A 23,895-nucleotide genomic window follows, 5' to 3' on the forward strand; every position below is an offset into this window, starting at 1 on the left:
TGTGTGTGTGTGTGTGTGTGTGTGTGTGTGTGTGTGTGTGTGTATTTATGTGGTGGAGCAGAGATGGGGGCCTGGAAAAGTGTCATTAGAGGAAATTGCTACAAAGAAGGAGATTGCTATTATGAATGGGGTGAGGTGGGGGAGATAGGGATTGATGCAAGAGAAGGAGGAGGAGTTGATGTACAATGAGTGGAGGACAGTTGCTGTCCAAAGAGGGGAGGTACTGAATCAGAGTCTGGTACACTGGTGGTGAGCGGGGCTAGATGTCTTCTAGCCTGCAGTTAATGTCTCCTGGGCTCCCTGTGTCTTCACAAGTCCCATTTCACATGGACTTTTCCATGAATCTATTATCCAAAATGCCCCAGGGGCACTGACACTTAATTAGGGCTTAGCCAAGGTGATCTAGAAGCTGGAGAAACCTATCACCTCAATTAATTGGCTACTTTTCCTCTCAGCTCCTGGAGAGAGCTAGGGGTGAAGATCTCCACGTAGGAGTGAGGGGCTAACATAGAGGGAATTAGTGTAAGGGGATGGTCCTTCTACTAATTAAATTGATTGATTATATTGAATGCTAAGCAACTGTGCAGGATGGTAGCGGCTGGCAGAGCAGATGCGGATGGCAGCACTTTCATTGTTTATGATGGTAGGAGTGAAAGAAGGGCTGATTGACAGGCCAGCAGGGACTGATTCTGTTTTGGTCTCTGAATTTTAAAGAGAATATGGAGAAACTGTAGAGGGTACAAAGAGAGGAGACCTAAAGGTTTAAAGGGATGAAGGCTAGTTCCTTAGGCAGGAGTCCCCAACAACTTGAGAATGAATGATTGGTCAGTCTTCCAGATCAACTCACAGAATCACTGAGTTTTAGAACAGGAAGATAATCTAGTCTAACCCTTTCATTTCACATAGGACAGTGAAGCTCAAAGAAAGGAAATCAGCCGACAAGCTTTTATGAAGTGCCTATGATGTGCCTAGGCACTGTGCTAAGTGCTGGGGATACAAAGAATGACAAAAAATAAAAAAGAGAGTCTGATCTCAGGGAGGTAATAGGAGAGACGATGTGCAAAAATTGTACATGCAAGATAGGTAGGTGAGCTGCCCATGGTCATAGTAAATGAGCAGCAGAGCCAGGAAAAGATGTTGGGGTTTTCTGGCTACATGATACTATCTCTCTTCTGTATAAACGATTGCACTTGCTGCTCCTCTTGTCTGGCAGCCCCCCTCTTCTCTCTAAGTCCTGGCTTATGGGTACCTACAACACAGAGAGGAATGTGGTTAGAAGCCACTGATACAGCACTATCTTGTCAGGTAGTTGTGTCAATGAGCTTGGGGGAAAAAAAGGGGATGCAAAAGATTGTAGCTCTTTAATTTGAAGTAGCTTTGGTGTTGTGGATTGTAAGCTCCTCAGGAGCAAAGATGAAAATTTTTTTTTGTATCTGCATTGCCAGTACCTAGGTCACAGTATGCATTTAATAAATGCTTGTTGATTGATTGATTGGAAGAGCCCTGAGCTGGGAGTCAGGGAAACAGGTGTTCTAGCCATGGCAAAACTCACAATCATTTTACTTCCTTGGATCTTGAGTACTCAGCTATAAAGTGATGGGGTTGGACTAGGAACTAGTGTCAAAATCCAGCCATGCCACTGCTAGGTCTATATTCCAAAGACATCCAAAAACAGGGAAAAGGAGCTATTTGTACAAAAATATTTAAAGCAGCTCTTTTTGTGGTGGCCAAGAATTGGAAACCTAAGGAATTCTCATTAACTGGGGCATGGTAATGGAATATTATTTTGCTCTAAGAAATGATAAGCAGGATGATTTCATAAAAATCTGGAAAGACTTACATGAACCAATACATAGCAAAGTGAGCAGAATTGGGAGAACGTTGTACACAGTAACAGCAATATTGTTTGATGAAGACCTGCGAATGGCTTAGCTATTCTCAACAATACAATGATCTAAGACAATCCCAAAGGACTAATGATGAAGCATACTATCTATCTCCAGAGAAAGAACTGATGTTGTTTGAATACAGACAGAAGCATGCTATTTTTCACTTTCTTTCTTTCATTTTTTTCTTTAAGTCCTCTTACACAAAACGACTAATAGTGAAATATTTTACATAATTATGCATGTATAACCTATATCTGATTATTTATCATCTCAGGGAGGGGAGGGAAGGAAGGTAGGATAGAATTTGGAACTCAAAACTTCAAATAAAAATATTTTTTAAATTAAAAAAAAATAAACTATTGTCAGAGATGTCAAACTCTCAGCTCATAGGTCACATATGGCCCACAACATTCCTGAGTGCAGCCTGAACCAGATTAAAATGCAATTGGGAAATATTTAACAAAACATAAAACTGATAATAGATGTACAGAATATAGATAATAGCAATAGGTAGTTTTCTAAGTCATTGTGATGGATCCTTATATACGGTTGAGTGGGTGCTGTTTCTATTGAAGCTTGACCCTACTGGATTATATGATCTTTAAGGTAGTCCTGTCTAGCTCATTGTTGTTCAGTTGTGTCTGACTCTTTGTGACGCCATTTTGGGTTTTCTTGGCAAAGATCCTGGAGTGGTTTTCCAGCTTATTTTACAGATGAGGCAACTAAGGCAAACAGTGTTCAGTGAATTGCCCAGGATCACACAGCTAGTAAGTATCTGAGGGCCAGATTTGAACTCAGGAAGATGAGTCTTCCTGATTCCCAACCCAGTGCTCTACTGTAGTGTACCCTGTACCACCTAGCTGCTCTCAGCTCAGACAAGCTAAGTTTTATGATTAGGGGAAAATTATATTTACTCATGGAAGAAGGTGCTAACCCTTGTGCTATACTGAACAGATAAAAGATGAAAGATCATTTAGCCTGTAGAAAAGAAGGTTCAGGGGGCATCAGCTTCTGTTTTCAAGTCAGTGATGCACGGTGACTCTGATGGTGATGCTGAACAACTGGTTTCTATGTCAGCAAAAAAACCAAACAAACAGGATGAAAGGAGTTGAAATTAGAACAGAAGAGATTCAGCTTGGATATAACCAAGAACTCCTGGATAGCCAAGGGAACAAAAACAGTAAAGGAGGCTGAAGGAGGGCTCTTTGTCTTTAGAGATCTTTAAGAAAACTAAACATAGAGATGACTGTCTGTCCTAAAGGCTGGGTCAGAAGAGCACCTGCCTCTCTATAATTCCCTTCAGTTCCTTTCCTGGGTGTCTAGGGCCATTGGGTGCCAGAGCTGGGACGAAGTTCCTACTTTCTGATTTTGAAATGCCCCATCCCACCCATGTCTAAGAGCCACTGTTTTGATGTCTCTCTCCCCACAGGAGAGTCATAATTATTTTCCAACCACAACTTATATATTTTTTTTCTATTTCTACTTTCTAAGAAAAATTCCAACAACTGGCCTCATCCATCTCTCCTATTGATCCTCCCTTCTGGTCCAGTCCATCTTCTCTCTAGCTCCAGTCATCTTTCCCAGAAGGGAATCTCTACCCTCATAATGCCATTCCTTTCCAACACTTGAGTCAAACAGAATCAGAGAATATCAGAGCTACAAGGGACTTTATTCAATATGCTTCATTCAATCCTCTCCTTTTATGGATGAAGAAATTTTGAGGCCCTGGGAAAAGAAATGACTTCTCTAAGGTTATATAATCAAGAAATGGGAGAAACAGGAATCAACCCAGATTTCCTGATTCTAAAAGTTCAATGTTCTTACTTCCTAGGGAGGATTTTTCATTTGCATCTCTACCATGAGATTAAAATCACAAGATTTCTGTGATTTATGTGGATGCTTTGGAACCTGGTGAACTTTTGACTCTGAATTCTGATTCTCCTGTAGCCTCATTCTAGTGAGGATAATGTTACCTATTTATTATAATGTTTAAAGCCAGTGCTAGGGCACAGGAGATAGAATTCTAGATTTGGAGTGCACGAACCACAAACGTTTACTAGCTGTGTGACTCTGGAACAAGTCACGTAGCATTGCTCAGCCTCTTTAGTGTCCTCATGTATAAAATGGAGAGAGCTAATAATATCACCGAAGTCATTTTGTGAAAATCAAATGAGATAAGATATGCCTAGCTTTTTGCAAACTGTGGTAGCTATAATTCAATAATAGCATACATTTAAATATGTTTATAATATAATATATTTTAAATAAGTTTATAATATATTATAAATAAGTTTATATTTTAAATAAGTTCATAATATATTTAAATAAGTTTATAATATATTTTAAATAAGTTTATATTTTAAATAAGTTCATAATATATTTAAGTAAGTTTATAATATATTTTAATATCTGTATAATATATTTAAAATGAATTTATAATATGAAATCTAATATGATTTTTATAATTTTGCACTATGGTGTTCCCCAAAAGTCTTACTGCGGTTTTAGGTTATTAAAGCATAAAGCTGCACTATGACTTTTGCACTATGACACTCGGTACAGGGTCGCTATTATTTTTATGTCACTTGATTTCTCTGCACCTCAGTTTCCCCATCTATAAAACTAAGATCATACAATCTATAGCACTTACCTAGCAGGGCTGTTGGAAGGATTAAATTACAGTCTATCATGGGATCATAGATTTTGGTCTGGAAGAAACATTTGAAGTTATCTAATCCAGCCCTTCCATTTTACAAAGCAGGAAAATGAGGTCCCCACAGAAGCTAAGCAACTAGCTCAAGGTCACACAGGTAATAAATAAAAGATCCAGGACTCAAACCCAGGTCCTCTGATGCCAAGTCCCACTGCTCTTTCCACCATTAATACCCTTTACTATTTCTTGTTGCTGTGGAGTCGTTTTTTCAGTCATATTGGATTCTTTGTTGACCCTGTTTGAGATTTTCTTGACAAAGATACTGGAGTTGTTTGCCATTTCCTTCTCTAGCTCATTTACAGATGAGGAAACTGAGGCAAACAGGGTTAAATGACTTGTCCAGGGTCACTCAGCTAGTGCCCGAAGTAGGATTTGGACTCATGAAGAGGAGTCATCCTGACTTCAGGCCCAGCACTCTATCCACTGCACCACCTAGCTGCCCCCATTTATGATCAACTCCTTCATTTTCCACACTCTCTCCTTCTTCTCCAATCCCCTCTGAGCCACTTCCCTCCCTACCTTCCCTGTCCTTCAGTCTTCCCCCACCCAGCTCCAGTCCAGGGTGCATCCTCCAGGGAATCAACTGATAGAGGCAAATTATACCTCCTCGTTAAGGATCTCTTGGCACTGAGAATAGTTGACTCGTACTGCCCAGCTTCCATTCGCAAGACATTCCCGGTAGCCATTGTCTGGAAAAGAGAAAAAGAGAGAGATGATGGGATGATTCACAAGGTATGTTTGGGGAGAAGCTCATCTCTTATGGTTAGCCTGTAGAGAAGGGATGGATCAGGATCTTCAAGGTAAGGGGCCCGTAAAGGTGAGGCATCATCTGCCTTGATGGGAGACTCTTTTGGGACCTTGCTTTGCTAAGGGCAGTTCTGACTTCAGGCCTGACAGGGGTATGGTAGGGGCAGAAGAGTTGCTGCCATGAACCTATCTACCTGCTAGCTACCCACTAGACACGGCGGGGGGGTGCGGGGGAGCTCTTGTGTAGGCCTGAGAGACTAAAGCTTTACTTCTCTGCAAGGCATGAGACACTGGGTTCACCTGGGCCAGCTCCTCTGATGTGGTTCCTTTAAAGCCTTTCACATGGTGATAATATAGGGGGACAGAGACAGGAGCTGTATTACTATAGGGAAATTCCAAGGTAAGGAACCTCCCTCTAGATAATAATGTCGAGTCATTTTAGTTGTGTCTGACTCTTCATGACCCCATTTGGTGTTTTCCTGGCAAAGATAAAGGAGTGGATTTCCATTTCCTTCTCCAGTTCATTTTACAGATGAGGAAACTGAGGCAAATAGGATTAAGTGACTTGCCTAGGGTCACACAGCCAATAGAAAGATGAGTCTTCCTGATTCCAAGCCTAGTGCTCTAACCATTGTGCCACCTAGCTGCCCACCAAGAGCTCTTACTGCTCCCCAAAGCCTGGAGGGTGAGGAAGCAGCAGAGAGCTCCCCCTTAGCACTATTGGTGCTGGGCTCCCTACCCTCACACTACCCCTTTTTGCTTTGAGGAGCTGTTAGTTTGATTTCTCTTCTGTTGAGCCCTCCCCACTCCCACTTGCCTCCCCGATCCTCTCTCCAGCTGGCACCAATCCATCCTCCTTTGCCTGAGATTCCCAGCCCCCATCTTGGAGCACAAGGGCCAGAGGGACCCCAGCAGGGAAGGAGAAGAAATCTGGAAGTCTTTTCTCCTTCTCCTGCTAGCATTACTCCAGTGCCTGCTGACACTTTTCTAGGTGCATTAGCAGCATTAACAGCTTAAGGAAGGAGGCTTCAGTGAGCTTTTCTTTCGCAGGTCTGACTTGGGATGGAGAAGAGTAGATGACAGATAAGCACAGCACTGTTCATCACCTTCTCTCCGCTACTTATGAATTTCTAATGTCCATCTCTGGCCTGTCAGATCACACCTCCACACCAGGAAGTCAAGGCAAAGAGGATGGGCTGGGAGAGATTAGGAGACTGGATCTTTCTGTAAACCCAGCATGGACCGCTGACCTGGGGTATCAGGAAACCTGGCTTCCAATCTGGACTCTTCATAGCTTCATAGCTATGAGACCTTAAGGCACTAAGTCTCTTGACCATTCATAGCTTTGGTTTCCTTATCAGTAAAATAATGATTAATTATAACTTCACCTAGCTAACAAAATCGTTGACGTGGTTCAAATCAGAAGAGAAATTCTAAATTCTTTGAAGTTGAGCTTTTATTAAAGGGGCAGGCTAGCGTGGGGACAAGAACACTACCCCTGGAGCTGAAGTTGGGACACTGGATCAGACACTTGCTTGCTATGTGATCTCAGGCAAGCAATTTGGCTTTTGCTAAGTCTTAGTTTTCTCATCTGTGAAATGGAGATGCCTGTAATTCTTGCCCTACAGAGTTGTGCAAAGGGTCAGATGGATGCGAAAATAGGTTGGAACCTCAAAGCCTTGAGCCACAGGTCTCCCCCCCCCCAGAGGGTGTCCCTAAAGTCTTAGTGCAGTTTTAAGCTTTGAGGGTTCTTCAAGCTTTTCAGCTCTAAGAGCTCAAAACTGCACTAAGCCTTTTGAGACAACCTGTACAAAGAAGATACTATTATTACTTCAAAGGCATGGGGTATAACGGATGAAGGGCCAGCCTTAGAATCACAGGGATCCTGGGCTCAGGTACTGCTTCTGACACACACTATCTATGACTCCAGGCAGCTATAAGGATAAATAGTCAATTTAGATTGGTGGAGGGAGTTTCCACGTGGGGAGTTTCCCACATTGATGAAATTGGAGTCTCTGGGGAAAAAGATTTAACCATAACTTGGCCTCAGTTTCCTTCTCTAAAATGAAGATTTAGAGAGTCCCTCCTAGCTTCAGGAATGTCTTCTTTCCTCAGATCACAAAGCACCCTAGCAGAAACAAGGAAGATTTGTTCCCTAGCTAGACGGCCTGAGGCATTCTGCAAGGCAGAGAAGCTAGTCCTTAGGAGATGAGAGGAGGGTGGGGTGAGGCGGCAAATCTTTTGCAACCAGAGTAGGCCAGGTACCTGTCCCTGGAGGTTAAGAGGACCAGGCTCTATTCCCCAGGTACTGAAGAGCCACAGAGGGTGTACCAAAACCAAATCCTCTAAGAGGGGATTTCCTTCAGCTTCTCAGTCACAGTTCCACCCATCCACCCCCCTCCACCTCACCCCATTCTTTCTGCAAGGCCTGCTGCTACACCCTCCATAAGGAAGACAGGGGAAATGAATTTTTAATGTTATTTCCTAGTTCCATCAGCAACAGGCCAGGCCCTTGGGCACCATGAAGACTAGCAGCCTTGGCTCCCACTCACTCCCCCTGGAGATTGGCCTCTAATTGTTAAATCAGGGGGAAGTGACCCAGAGGAATAAGGGTGAAGGAACTGGGTTTTCTGAAAGGCCGGTGCAGTCAGGAGTCCAGCCTGGGAAATCTAATGCTTGTACCTGGGGAGGGCCATCTTCTCTGCACTCTCCCCAACCTAGGGAAGCTGAGACCAGGGGCCAAAGTTCAACTGAGTGAATTCTTCCTAGTGTCTCTGCAGATAGGAACCGTAGCCTACCAACCACCCTGAGCCCTGTGGCATAGATGGTGAAAGAAAACAGTGCAAATAAGCCTTGAATTCAAACCCAAGAAGAAAATGACCTCCTCCTTCTTAATCAATGGCCCCTACTGGGCTCAAGCTGTATCCCTCTAGGAATCATGGGAAATTGATATTTTTAGAAATCCTTCCCAAAACTTAGAAGCGCTGACTGATGCCAAGGGGAAGACAGAACACAGTAAGTATACCCAGAGATCCTCACTCAGCAATGAATTAATTATTACTTCATTAGTAGAGGTGACTCTGAGTTTCTGGATGTTGTTAATAGTTCTGGCACAATCATAATCACTTTAGCAGTTATATCTTTAGGGGGGTGGGGAAATTAGAGAGTCATTTTCCAGCCTTCCCTTAAGGTTAACTCTATTTTAGTCTTCTCTACATCTCTGGAATGCTCTTCTGCCTCATTTACGAATCTTTAACATCCTTCCGGGCCCAGTTCAAAGTCTTTCTGCCTCTTATCAGGCAAAGTAGCCTATGCTGCCATTGGTTCTTTAATATTCTTCCTTTTCATCATTAACTTATATTTCTTCAGTGCTTTTAAAGGCTTGCCTTAGGAAGCTTTTCATCACAGGAACCCAGTAAGGTAGGGAGAGTTAAATCTTGTTAGGCTCTCCAGAACATGAGACTTAAAGCTGGAAGATCCATCTAGGCCAACATTCTTATTTTCCAAACAGGGTTATCACTAGAGCCAATATTAGAACCTAGGTCATTAGACTCAAAATCAAATACTCTAATTTACCATGTTGTTTGCCCACTCCATCCTTCCCTGTACAGTGCTTCATATAGAATAGATACTCAATAAATGCTAATAGACCATCAGACAGTCCCCTCAAACATCTTTAGGATCATAGCTCTAGAGGAAGGGTGGGGAACCTGTGACCTCAAGGCCACATATGGCCTTCTAGGTCCTCGGATGCGGCCTTTTGACTGAGTCCAAGTTTTATAGAACAAATCCTTTTATGAAGGGCTGCACCTCAGAGGCTATCTATTCCAACAATCTTGTTTTGCAGATGAGGAAACCGAGGCCCAAAGAACTTAAGTGACTTGCCCAAGGTCTCATCAGTGATGAGAATCAGTGGCTGGACTTAAACCCAGATCCTTTGGACCCAAGAGCCAGGGCATCACACCTCCTCCCATTCCATGGTATTCCTTCTTTTCTTCTTCCCTCTCTTTAATTTCTCTACTTCTTTAGCAGATTACTTGTTAGACTTAAGAATCAAGAGGCCCAAGGTGCAGCTAGATGACACAGTGGATAGAGTACCAAGCCCTGGAGTCAGGAAGACCTGAGTTCAGATCAGGCCTCAGACACTTATCAGCTGTGTGACCCTGGGCAAGTCACTTAACCTTTGTTTGCCTCAGTTTCCTCATTTGTACCTGCCAGGGTTATTGTAGGGATTAAATGAGATAATAATTGTAAATCGCTTAGCAGCATATTTAGCACATAGTAGGTACAATATAAATGTAAATTATAATGATGATGTGACCTACACCACCCTATACTGACCACCAGTCCCACGGATATTCACAGTTAAAACAGTCATTTATAGGTCACTGAAAAGTGATTTTTGAACCTTATTTGAAACTCCAGAATGGGTCACCCTGCCCATTTTATACCTAAAACATTGAAAAACTGGTGAGTATTTAGAGAAGAGTAACCAAGTGTAGATAGAGGAGAATAATCCAAATGGTAAAGGACTTTGAGTTTATGGCATATGAAGATTGGTTCCAGGGGATATTTACTCCAGGAAAGAGGAGGCTTAGCAATTATTTGAAGAGCTGTCACATGGAACAGGGATTAGATTCATTCTGTTAGGCTCCCAAAGGTAAATTAGGAAAAATGGCTGGAAGTCAAATTGAAGTTTACCATAAGGAATAATTATCCTAATAATTTTGTTATTGCTGTTATTCAGTCATTTTCAGTCATTTCCACCCTTTGTGACTCCGTTTGGGGTTTTCTTAGCCCAGATACTGGAGTGGTTTGCCGTTTCCTTTGACAGATGAGGAAATTGAGGTAAACAGAGTCAAGTTACTTGACAGAGTCACACAGATAGTAAGTGTCTGAGGCCAGATTTGAACTCAGGAAGACGAGCCTTCCTGACTCTAGGCCCGGCCCTCTGTGCACTGTGGCACCACCTAGCAGCTCCAGGACTAACGATTAGAGCCTTCCAAAAGTGGGAAGCACTACCTTTGGAGGAAATGAGTTCTTTTCCACTGAAGGTCTTCAGGCAGAGACTAGGTGAACATTTCCCAGATATATTGGACAAGGTTTGGTTAGTTTGGCATAGGTTGGGCTAAATGACCTTTGACCACTCTTCCAGCTGTGGCATTCCAGGATTTCATGACCTGCTCAAGGTCACATGGCTAGTAAGTAGAACTGAGACCTGAACTCAGGGTCTTAATTCGAAGTGAGGCATGAAAGTCTCCAATTTCTCCCTAGACTTGGGGGTTCTTAACTTGGGGCATGTGATCTTGTTATTTTTAAAAAATATTTTCATAACTGTATTTCAAAATAATTGGTTTCCTTTATGATAGTAGGCATTTTATATTATACGTTATTCTAAGAAGGGGTCTATAGACTTCACCAGACTGCCAAAAGGTGTCCATGACACAAAAGAGGTCCATACAATGAACCGAGACCCTACAATGGCTTATGGGAGAGCGGTACACTTTACCACTACCTCAGCTAAAGGAGAGTCTGGGGGAGACCATCAGAAATCACGTGCTTGGGCTAAGGTCCCCATCCCTTGGCAGAGAGGAAACCTGAGCCCCAGAACTCTGAGCACCAGACCCCAGTTCCATCCTTAATGTGGCCCTTACTCTGCTACCCTGCAGCTACTGATCTATAGATAGACAGGGGCTGTGTAACACTGAGAGATACAAGCAAATCAATTTGGAGAGAAACAGGTGGCAGAACAATACATCAGCAACTCCAGCAAGGAGCTGTAAAGCCCTGAGACATGGGGCAGGAGAGGAGAGAGTCAGGGGCCTCAAGCATCAGGTGTCAAAGAGGGCCCTGTGCCAATCCACACCTCTCTCTTCACCAATAGATGGAAAATAATAACAGCTGACATTAATAAAGGGCTTGGGGATTTAAAAATAGTGCCTTCCTCACAAGAACCCTGTAAGATAAGGTACTGAGTGGTTAGTATTATTATCCTCACTTGACAGCTAAGGAAACTAAATCTGAGAAGTTAAATGAATTACCCATAATCGAGGGTCATAGGTTATTAAGCACCAGGGATTGAATTTAAACCCAGGTTCTCTGACTCCAAAGCTGGTTCTCTTTCTATTATACCACAATGGCTTCCACTATCTGGAATTACTTCTTTCCTTTTCTCCTCCTTCCCTTAATTTCCTTATCCACTTTAGCGTATAGACTTTTGGACTTAAGAGGCAGGAGATCACAAGGTCACATGGATTGTAAATTATAAAACTGGGATTTGAATTCAGGTCTTCTGGCTAGTACCTATCAGAGGTAGAACTCAAACTCAGGTCTTCTAACTAGAAATCTAGTTGGCTTTCCATTAGCTTTTTGGAGGCATCGGGTTCCTGATGTGGCCCCAGGACTCTAGGATCTCTTTTTCAGCATAACACATTATTTGTCCCTCTACTTCTGACTGCCTCACTGTCAACAAGTTCCTTGATCTCCCTGTTACCTCATCTCCCAAAAGCAGAACCTTACTTGTTGTGTTATAGCGGACTCCATAGAAGTAGGCAGGACAGGGCCGTACCACGAGCTGGCCAGCTGCACTCCGAGGCCAACAGGTCCCAATGAGGTCAATGGAGGAATTGCACTGGAGCCCTGGGGGAAGAAGTGGAGAGAGAGAGAGAGAGAGAGAGAGAGAGAGAGAGAGAGAGAGAGAGAGAGAGAGAGAGAGAGAGAGAGAGAGAGAGAGAGAGAGAGAGAGAGAGAGAGAGGAGATGAGGTAGATCCTGGTCCTCCTCTCACCCTACCCCAGTCCTCTTATCTATCCAAAGAGGGTAGAATAACCAATAGTACCTTTCACACTCTATCCTCATCCTACCCTTTCTCCTCACCAACTAGGAGAGACCCTAAAGGAAAACGTCAAGGTGGGAAAGAACAAATCTTATCCAGAAGAGGAAAGGATAGTGATCTGGCTAGAGCAACGAGGCTGTGTAGAACAGATTTAACAGTTAAGAATGTATGTGTGTGTGTGTGTGTGTGTGTGTGTGTGTGTGAGAGAGAGAGAGAGAGAGAGAGAGAGAGAGAGAGAGAGAGAGAGAGAGAACCAGAGTACATTGTACACAGTAACAGCACCATTGTACAATGATCAACTATGAATGACTTAGCTATTCTCAGCAATACAATGATCCAAGACCATTCCAAGGGACTCATTATTGATGAAAAATGCTATCCACCACCAGAGAAAGAACTGATGGAGTCTGAATGCAGATCAAAGCATACTATTTTCACTTTATTTTTTTCATGTTTTTTTCTGTTTCTTTTTTCATAACATGACTAATATGGAAATATGGTTTACATGATTGCACATATATAAACTATATCAAATTGTTTACCATACTAGGGAGAGTAAGAAAATTTGGAACTCAATTTTTTTTTATAAGGAATGTTAAAATTTGTCTTCCCATGTAACTGGAAAAAATAAAATAGTATTTTAAAAAAAGGGGAAAAAAGAATGTGTGCGTTGGGGGAGGAGGCATTGTGCACTCAAGGGAGGGACTTAAATGCCAGGTTACAGAGCATAAATTTGACATGAGTGGCCATAGGGAACTATTTGTTCTCTTGAGCAGGGAGAGACAAGGAAATCGAGGTGGTAAATCTTTTTAGGTTAAAGGGAATAATTAAAAGTTGTTAAGATCTTCTGCTGTCATTTTAGAGGAAGGTTGAACATTTCCCCAGGCAGCAAGCTCTATAGCCTGAAGCAATCCCCCCCCCACCCCCCACACACAGACACACCTTGTAGCTGGTGACTGGAGCCCAGTAATAAATTGGTGAGATTTGTGCGACTTCTAGCCTTATGCAAGTCCAGATCCCCTTGGCTTCTGGCCCAAATTTACATAACCACATCATGGGGAAAACAACTCTATCTATGCCAGTACATATCTACATAAAAATTACTAAACTTTCAGTCTGGCAAGAGCATTTATCTAGTTCCTGGGGTATCTTCACAGACCTTTGTACTAGGCACCATAGGAAACATGTCACCCAGAAAGTAATAATAGCTCACATTTCCTCAATGCTCAAAGATGAGCAGTAGAGTACTATTTTGCCCATTTTACAGATGAGAATGGAAGCAGAGCGCCAATTAGAGGGCAATGGAGAGGCATATTATGGTCATGAATAGTCCGCAAAACATTCCACACAAGAAACAATAAAGGAGAATCAGTTTAAAGGATGCCATTTGAGACACGTGCGATCAAAAGAAGATGGTATTGTCTGGGATACGTAGAGAGTAAGCAACAGCCAGTGGGAAGCCAATATACTCCCTTAACGTCCTTAAGATATCAAGAGGACTTGACGAAGGCCGCCAGGATATTGGGTTGACCTCTTGTGGACATTATTGTCAATGTTTAGTTATTTTCATTATTCCATGTCTGACCCTTTGTGACCCCTTTTGAGGTTTTCTTGGTAAAGATACTGGAATGGTTTGCCATTTTCTTCTCCAGTTCATTTTCACAGATAAGGAAACCAATGCAAAAAAGTGACTTGCTCAGGGTGATATAGCTAGTAAATGTCTAAAGTCAAATTTGAATTCAGGTCTTCATGATTCCAGGCCCAACACTCTATTTAACTGTGCCACCTAGCTGCCCTTGTGGGAAATTAGAGGTCAGAGTCATAAAGAATACATCATGGTAGGGAATAGTCACATCAGTGAGGTCACAGAGGCATTGGAAGATGAGATGGCAAGTAATGTGACCTGTCTAAGGTCACCCATTTAGTAACTGGTGTAGCTGGGACTTTAATGTTGGTCTTTTGAAAAAGGAATAATCTTTTGACTTCAGAGAGTTTCATGGTGGGAGGGAAAGTTGGGAATGGAATTCTAGTGAGAGGCTGGAGAAGAGTCAACAGCTTGGTTCCCCATTCTGGCATTTACCCAGACACGACTACACTATTGGAACCTGTCTAGTTATGACCCTACTTGCCTAAGATGCAAATACCACCCTAGTCAAGCATCAGAGCTTATTCAGTAAAGGTCAGTTGCTAACACTTGGGGACTGACATAGAGACAGGTTAACATGTGTGGAGGAGTCAGGAGTAAAGGAGGGGAAAGCAGCTACTTCAGTGTTAATGACCAGCCCTTTCTCTTGGGCTCTGTTCAAGGCTGTAACTCAATCATTTTTCCCTAAATTAGCCCTTCCCACCCAGGATCACTTGGGAAATAGCACTGGCTTATACTGGCTTCCTTTCTGGGCTGGGCTCAGGACTGCTCTGAGCAACACTTGTACCTCATTAGTTTTTATTCTCTAATCAAAGCTATTCATAGGACACAGACAAATCAGGGCTGGAGGGGGCCAGCCCTCTGAGCCAAGTGGTTTCATTGGCAGAAAATTATAAGATCATTTAAGGAAGTCTAAGTGCTGGATTACTGGGATCAGCACAGCAGGCTCTTGCAAAAGTGGGATTCCCAACCTTTCCAAGGACTGGACTGGGGAAGCCATCCTCCTCAGCTGTCTCTTGCCCCTTAGAGACAGTATCTACTTTGGGTAGGGGCAGGCTGCAGTGCCTTGCAAATAGTAGCACCAAGTCAATGGTATTAATGATTAGGTGTGGTGGAAAGAGCACTGAAAGTAGATAGAAAAAAGCTTCAGTTCAAATGGCTCTGATGCTTACTGACTGTGGGACTAGTGCAAATCATTCCACTTCTCTGAGACTCAGTTCCCTCTTCTATGAAGTGAAGATAATAACATGAATTACCTACCTCATAGAGTTGTTATGAGGATCAAATGAGCTAACACAGTAAATTCATAATGACGGGGTAGATATTGATAATGACAGGCAGAGATAGTTTCTCTGGATAGATTGCAGATAGATAGACAGACCAGTAGATAGACAGATAGAGAGATAGATAGAAGCCAGACAGACTTAGGGATAAATTAGATAAATATGTAATATCAGCTTCAATAGCCTTTACAACAGAAACTATGGATATAGTTACTGTATCTTTAAAGGGGAATAAACTCCAAAGAGATCAAAAAAAGAAGAAAAGGACCTATGTGTATAAAAAATATGTATAGCAGTTCTTTTTATGATGGCAAAGAATTGGAAACTGAGGAGATGCCCATCAATTGGGGAATGGTTGAACAGGTTATAGTATATGAATCTAATGGGATACTATATACTATTGTGCTATAAGAAATGATGAAGAGGATGATTTCTGAAAAACCTGGGAAGACTTGTATGAACTGATGCAAAGTGAAATAAGCAGCACCAGAACAATTTATACAGTGACACTAATATTATAAAGATAATTAACATTAAAAGTTTTATTTTTCTCATCAACACAATCACCAACCACAATGGACTCATGATGAAACATGCTATCCCTTCACATAGAGAACTAATGCTCTCAGAGTGCAGACTGAAGCATAATTTCTTTTCTTTGTTTCTCTCTTCTCCTTCCTTCCTTCCTTCTTTCTCTTTCTTTGAGTATGGCTAATGTGGGCATTGTTTTGCATGACTATACATATTTGTACTAGGTTTTGGGGGTTTTGCCTTCTCAATGAGTGGGGAAGAGAGAGAATTTGGGACTAAAAATAAAATAAAATTGAATTTTTAAAAAAGCTAGTGCCCACAATTCTATACACAGAGTATTGTATTTGTGGGAGAGTACACCTCTGGTTTTGGGGGAAATACTTTGTAATTATTACTATTGTGATACCATTTGAGTAAATACCTTTGCTAAAGAAAAAAGGGTTATAATTTTGTGAGGCTGGGTTGATTGTTGTCATAGACAGACTGTTAACTGTGGTAGTAGAGAGAAACTGAGTGAAATGGAAAGAACTAAGAGAACTTCTTTCTTGAGAGAACTGTTTTAAGTCTTGTGAAGAAACACAATGAAGAGAATTCTTAAGAAGACTTCATCGGCATCTTGACAGAACTAAACGGTGGGTCTGTCAGTAGTAATAATAGAATAGTTAGAGATGACTCTGGCTGTGATCTTTCTTGGAGCTGATACATTGTAAACAATTATTTATATAAACATTTTATTGTCTATTGCATTGCTAATAAATTGTATCATCAGTAACCTCAAAGATTACTTAAGACTAGGTAATTAGTGGGGATGGTATATAGAGATGAGCAAAAGTTTACGGGGAAAGAGGTCTGTCTAGTTTATTTAATAAATAACATTTAATAGACTGGGTGGGGGCCCAGAGCAAGTTGGCTAATGAGAAATATCTTTCAGTTTTAGCAATTTATAAGGAAATATAAGGATATACCCTTTGATTGCCTTTGAACCCAAGGTGAGAATGAATAAGGAAAATGTGTCAGTAGATAGGCTGGCAGAGAAGAGAACAGTTGGTACTGATCATTCGGTATACTAAGATTTTGGAAATAGCTAAACCTCTGATACTGCTGGAAAATAACTTTTTGGTGGAAACTTCAAGCCAGGTGGGAGTGGAGAGTAACATCATGGAACAGCAGCAAGGCACTTATTTGGGGGGGAGGGGAGGTAGGGTCTATCAGTACTCCCAAATCTCATGATATGTGCACTGCCTTCCCCTCTCCTCTATACAGTAGGTCAGGCTTGCATAGAATAGAAACAGCATAACCTCAGAGCTAAGATCATAAGAGATCACGAGAAGGGACTAGCTAAGTCACAGCAGACAAGCAGCTTTCTAGTCTCTCCCTATAGGTCCTTATACAGAAGCTCTGCAACTTCTATTAGTTGTCTGATCCCTCTGGAGATGTTTTTCTTTATGTCTGCCTGCATTCTTTTCTGCTTTAACCTTAAGTCATTTGACTTCTATACATTCCCCTGTGGACATGGAGAACAACTTCTCACAACCTTCTCATAAAAACCCAAATGCTGACTTGAAGACATTAAGCAAGTCATTGTGGAGCCTTCTTGTCTCTGCATTCACCAGTCTTCTGTCTCAGCCTGACCTCTGGGTACCAGCAGCCTCAGCTATCACCAAATTCCTATTCAGGGAAGCCAAGAAGCAAACCAAAAACAATTACCAACTGCAGTCAAAAGCCCAGGACTGTGTAGCAAGCAGGGCTGGACAGACTGATTCATTGACTTCTCTGGTTCTCTGCCTCTTTGGAGAAAGGACACCAGAAAACATCTGGATATCTTGGTCAGGACTAAGCCAAAAGCCAGCTTATAGGTTGGACACATATCCACAACCGGTCCAGGGAGCTGGTGTGTGCATAATAATCAATATTTGCCTGTCTTGAGGAAAGAAGTGAATAATCAGCATATACCTGGCTGATTGGGCCTTGACACCAATCTTAGGATCATTGAATCAGAGAAGTGATGATAGAGGGGACTTTAGAGAGCGTCTAAGTCATCTAATTTAACAGAGATCCAACAATCTTTCCTTTCTGTACTTAATATCTTGCCCCTTTTCTTCTTTTGATCTTTTTCCCCATAGCTCTTCCCCGGTTTCTCCACAAAGGTTATTCACTTTTGTTCCCTTCCATTCCCCATTGCAGACTTGCAAGAAATATGGAGGTGACAGGGGGAAATGAGATGCCAACATTGTTTTTTTGACCTTTACATTCAGATTCTAGAAAATCCTTTAGGGAATGTCTGCCGAGAGATTGGGAAGATGAGAAGGATAGAGGAATGAATGCTAAACAGAGCCAATGAATAGAAAATCCATCCTCCCCACCTCCATCTGACAGTGTCCACAGTTCCTACAGTACAATGCAGCAGGTCATAGAAACGGGCAACAAGAATATTTTATCTGTAAGGATTAGGGAGGCTCCCTGGCACAAGTCTATTTCGGATGGAAGATAATGATGTATGACTTTGGCCATGTCACTTCTTGTTGGACCTCAACTTTCTTTTCTGTAAAATGAAGGGGTTGGTTTAGGTCACCACAAAGATCCTTTTCAGCTGTAAGTCTGTATGTACTGAACTTAAAAGAGAGATATTTATTGAAGAAAGGTGGGTGAAGCTAGAAAGGGAAGGACTGTGATGTATGTGACCAGAGAAAAGGGGGTTCAAATCAGGAGTGGCAGCTGGGATTAGCTATGGGAATTCCTTTTGAATGTGAAGAAACATAGGAGTTGTGGTTTAGCAAGAAGAGAGAAAAATGGAGAGAGAGAGAAACAGAAAGCTAGCGAAATAAGGGAATAATGAAGGTAGCAGGACACAGGGACAAAATGTATCAGTAAGCAGTATTTTGGATGACATTATCATGAGATGTTGCAATCTACCTCTGTTTTGCAAGATGTCTGATCACCTTCCCATTGCTGCCCCTATTCTCATCCCATTCACACCCCACTTCCCAAACATCTTGGGATGCAGCTCCTGGCTTACTCAGCACCTTCCATTAGGAAGGGTTCCCTTCAATGAGCCCTCTGGGCAGACCACTGCAGCTGCTTGCAGTTCATACACAAGGATTTTAAAATATTGCACATAAACACATCAGCCATCTCCTGACTTCTTTCCCTCTGGGCATCCTAAACCCTGTTCCTTTGACAGAGTGGGGAGTTGGGAGAGATGGAGAGACCTTCAGAAGGGAAAGTACCTGCTGATTAGGCAGTGGACAGAGCCAGGAGCCAGCTCAGCGCTACCATCTGAACAGAGCAAAACATGGGGCTGCCAGGAAGAAAGGAGTTCATAGAGGGGAGGGGACTGACCCTACAGAGGAGTGGGGTGGAAGAAAGGAAGGAAAGAAGAAAAGAAGAAAGAAATGAGGGAGGGGAGAAAGGAGGTAAAGAATGAAAGAAGGAATGGAAGAAGGAAGGAAGGAAGAAGGGAGGGAGGAAGATAGGAGGAAGGGAGGAAGAAGGAAGGAAGAAGAGAGGGAAGGAATGAAGAAAAAAAGGAAGAAAGCAAGGGAAGAAGGGAAGAATGAAGGAAAGAAAGGAGAAGGAATTGAAGGAATAAAGAAAAAGGAAGGAATAAAGGGAGGAAGAAGGGAGGAATGAAGGAAGGAAGGAAAGAAGGAAGGAATGAAGCAAGGGAGGAAGATAGGAAGGGAGGGAGGGAGGAAGAAAGGAAGGAAGGAAATTTAGAGGGAGGAGGGAAAGATGAAAAGCAGAGGAAAGGAAAAGGTGTATAGAAAAAAGAAGGAGGAAAAGGAGAAATAAATTGAGGGAGACAGAGATGGAAAGGGTGAGTGAGATGAAAGAACTATAGGGAGACCAGAGATATCCAGGATATCTAGGACTAGCTGCTGAGACAGAATCACCAAAACGGCTCTGCTTCTGATATGTAGAGAATGTGGGGTGGGGGAGGGGCAGGGCAAGCCGGGGACTGATCGGTTAAACCTGAAGATTACAGAGGCAAAGCTAACTCCCCTCTCCACCTAGAAATTGCAGGGTTCCACTGTGTGTCTGGAAGTGCCTTGGAAAGCAGGGCAATGTCCTGTTGTGACAAATGTACATTCCCAGCCCCCCAAGTGATGGAGACTTCAGTTTTTTTATGTATTGATCTGACGTTAGAAGAAAGGTTTCAGGAATGAAGCTCAACCCACCTTGTAAATAAGCCTCCCATACTTAGCAACCCAGAACATTCACTAGGCAGGAGGCTTCTCCACCAGACCCACCCCCAACCTTCATTCCTCATCAAAGGGCAGATATATTGGGTTCAATAAAGCCGTTCCTGGGGAACTGCTGCTGTTTCAAAGCAGATCTGCTCACACTCAATGAGTGTCAGTATAGTAGGCCTGTAAAATGAGCTGGCCATAGATAAATATGACCTTCCTGACTTTCTTTCCATATAGTACTGTTTGATCCAGTCTCTTAGAAACTGTTCTCTATTCCTTACACATAACACTCTATCTCCCATCTCCAGGCTCTTCCACCAGCTATCCCTCCTGCCTGGAATGCTCTCCCTCCTTATATTTGCCTCTCAGAATCATTCTCTTCTTTCAAGTTGAAATTCAGCACCATCTTCTACATGAAGCTTTTCCCAACTAATAGCAGCCTCCCTCTCAAACTACCTCGTATTTAATTGTATTCATTCATTTGTTTATTTATTAACTTCATACTTATGCTGAAAACATTTTAATGTTGTCTCCCTCCAATAAGGTCATTGTGAGTAGAGGATATTTCATTCTTGGAACTTGTATTCCCCTTATCTAGTAAGTACCTGACACATTTTATTGTTGTCCAGTCATTTCAGTTGTGTCCAACTCTTCATGACTCCCTTTGGGGTTTTCTTGGCAAAGATACTGGAGTGGTTTGCCATTTTCTTCTCCAGCTCATTTTACAGATGAAGAACTGAGGAAAACATAGTTAAGTGACTTCCCCGGGCTCACACAGCTAGTAAGTATCTGAGGTCAGATCTGAACTCATGAAGATGAGTTTTTCTGACTCCAGACATGGCACTCTATCCACTGTGCCACCTAGTTGCTCTGGCCTGACACATAATAGGTGCTTAATAAATACTTCTTGGTTTATTGCTTGATTGGCTCCTCCCCTCAAATACTCCCAGCAAATATGGATTATGTCCGAGAAAAGGCTGCTCCCTGCAGGCAGGGACTATCATATCAGGTGGCTTCAGAGAGCCCTAGATACTGAATGCCAAAGTGAGTAATAGTCAAACTACTGTAATCTATGGTACAGGTAGGTGGCATAGTGGATAGATTGCTGGGCCTGGAGTCAGGAGGACTCATTTTCCTGAGTTCACAAATCTGGCCTCAGACATTTACTAGTTGTGTGACCTGGGCAGGTCACTTAACGCTGGTTGCCTCCATTTTTTATTCTGTAAGATGAGCTGGGGAAAGAAATGGCAAACTGCTTTAGTATCTCTGCCAAGAAAACCCCAAATAGTGTCCCAAAAGTCGGACAGAACTGAAAGAACTAAACAACAACAAAAACCCTAATTCATGCCAACAAGGGGAGGACCACATTGAATTGTTGAAAAGATTTAATTTGGGGCAGCTAGGTGGATCAGTGAGTAGAGCTTTGGCTTTGGAGTCAGGAGGACCTGAGTTCAAATCTGGCCTCAGATACTTGATACTTTCTAGCTGTGTGACCCTTGCAAGTCATTTAATCCCTATTACCTCACCAAAAAGATTTAATTTGTTAATAATGTTAAAACTTTTAAATTTTATAATTATGTTTTAAAAATTAATTCAGTTTTATCACTTTTTGGAGCACAAAGAAGCTTAAAGTAATGCCTACTCTTCTGGGGTAGAGAAGAATCACTTGAAAGTGGTGCTTTTCTACCTTCTATGAAAGTTATAAGAAAGCATTTATATGTTATAGAGTCCCACTTTAATTTTGTGTACAAGGGTAATTTTTTGGTGTTAGCCCGAGTACGAGGGCAATCTTGAGCCTGCCTCATGTTGTCATGGATTCCAAACCAATAGGAACAGAAGGAATGAATAATTTCCTCCCTATATCTGGTCCACCTTCTATCCCAAACTCAGAGATGGGAGATGTATTTGGTTTAAACACACAATTAAAAAAAAATAAGCTTGGGGCAGCTAGGTGGTGCAGTGGATAGAGCACTGGCTGTGGAGTCAGGAGGACCTGCGTTCAAATCTGGCCTCAGACACATAATACTTCCTACCTGTGTGACTCTGGGCAAGTCACTTAACCCCAGCTGCCTCACACACAAAAAAAATAATAAAAAAAGTTAAGCTGAAAGCTTCCTAGAGTTTCAGAGAGCTACCAATTAGACCAGCTTTTAGTCTCCAAACTCAAGGTTGGTCCTAACCCATCTAGATATGTGTCTTACTGTGACCAATGGTAGGGGGACAAGGCAACAAAATACCTGTGCCCCATCACCTGAAGGGGTGCAGATACAAATATCCTAATCCATCTCCTTCTGATTCTCCTCTTGAATTTTCTCTAAGATCTAAGAGGGCCTTGCCCCTCATCAGGGCCCCAGAGGATCTTCTGTGGGATTTTTTAAAAAGTCATTCCACCAAAAACAATGTATAGACCCATAAATCAAGCAGGAAAGGTCCACCATTCATAGCTAAGCCCCAGAACACCCTCAATAAGACTTCCTTTACTGTCTAATAGGCTTCCAACCCCAAGAAAATGGGCTAGATCCAATCCTGCCTGGTATTCAGTTCCCTCACAGTTGGATCCTCAGGAAATGCTGCCGACGGAACTATTAGTGTAACTGTTTTGAATTAGTCTTGAGACCTCAGGAAATCATCTCCCCATGATGATTAGTAGGGCGGGACCAGGGTACAATTCTTGGACTTTACATGGTACCCAGAACTTCTGAGTTATGTCTGAGAAATGTCTGCTCCCTGCAGGCAGGGACTATATAGCAGCAGTGTTCTGTCCTGCACATAGCATATGGTGAGCGCTCAGTGAGAACTGTCCAAGAGCACTTGGTGCTACTTGACCACAGCAAAGTGGGAGGGCAATGACTGTGAGAGAGGAGAAGGAGGGTGGTTTAGTGACCCATAACCAAGCTGCCCTCTCATTCATTGTCTCCCAGTAGGGAGTATGTTTCAGGTCTTAGAGGTCAGACCAAAGATCACAGAGTGGTTGCTAATTCTAGTGTCACATTTTTGCCTTTATCTGTCACTCATCAGTAAGTAGGAAAGGTCCTGTTCCCTTTCCTATTGGTAGGAAAGACTGGGTACAGGAAAGGGAGTGGGAAGGCTAGGTGAGTAACCTTTAATCATGGCAATGTATAAAGTAGATGAGAGGGAAACTCTGGCTCTGTCTCCAGGTTCTATGGGCAGACAGTCTCTTCGCTATTGTACTTCCTGGTGTTCTTTGGTGATCAAATTGAACCATTGGTCACCCCTAAATCACCTCAACTACTACTTCCTGACTCAGGGGTTCTCAGGGGTAGTGAATTGGGAAGAATGTCCAGACCATTCCTTCCCTTCATTGACAAGCTCATCATCCCACTAAGGACAGACTGGGTCCTCTGGATACACATCTATTCTACAGTTAACATAATTGGACCTGATTAGTTTAGACAATTCACTTGTCTGAAGGCAGAGAGCTGGACCCAATTACCTCCCAAGATCCTTTTCCAACTGAATGGAAGTATTAATTTTCAGAGGAAGCATGAAGCATTGGTTAAATCACTGTGATTTTGAGTCAGCAAGAACTGAGTTCAAATCCTGTCTCTCATACTCAGCTAGACACTATATTTTCCTCTTTCTTGGCATAAATAATTCTATCTTATACTAAGCCTTCTTTTCAATATTAAACAGGTGGCCATGTAGGACCCCTATATTTTTTGCCTTCCTTTACCCCAGTTTGTACGCAAGGATAAACAAAACACAGAGCACACCCTGTCTTGGACCTCTGAGAACAACAATAGATTAGCAAATTAGAAAGTCTATTTTCCTTCCCTTGAACCACTGTCACAAACTGTCCCCAAGGTCAGTGGCTGACCAGTTGTGAATGCAGCATGATTATATGCCTTTCTGTATTCCATAAGCACCTGTGGAAAATGGTTCATATTTAGAAGCCCACTTGCCTCATAGAAACACACTTCTCCATGTACCAATTATTGCTTTTCTCTGCCTCGGTTTGTAACAATGCTTGGAATAAAGCTTTGTATTTGATTGTATTCTAAATTATAAGTAGTGGATTTTCTTTTCTATGACAATACTTCAT

General features: G+C 42.3%; 1 protein-coding gene across 1 annotated transcript in view; it reads right to left on the reverse strand.

Annotated features, from left to right (window-relative positions):
* Nucleotides 1–23,895, reverse strand: part of CRHR1 (corticotropin releasing hormone receptor 1) — a 94,096-nt gene that overhangs the window by 18,511 nt on the left and 51,690 nt on the right. The window contains exons 3-4 of the mRNA XM_020997783.2: nt 11,869–11,988; nt 5,206–5,291 (exon numbers count right to left, since the gene is read on the reverse strand). Coding sequence (XP_020853442.1) covers nt 5,206–5,291; nt 11,869–11,988 — 206 coding nt within the window. The remainder of the gene's footprint in view (nt 1–5,205; nt 5,292–11,868; nt 11,989–23,895) is intronic.

This window comes from Phascolarctos cinereus, unplaced genomic scaffold, assembly GCF_003287225.1.
Source record: "Phascolarctos cinereus isolate Bilbo 61053 unplaced genomic scaffold, phaCin_HiC Scaffold_5;HRSCAF=322, whole genome shotgun sequence".
Taxonomy (NCBI): domain Eukaryota; kingdom Metazoa; phylum Chordata; class Mammalia; order Diprotodontia; family Phascolarctidae; genus Phascolarctos; species Phascolarctos cinereus.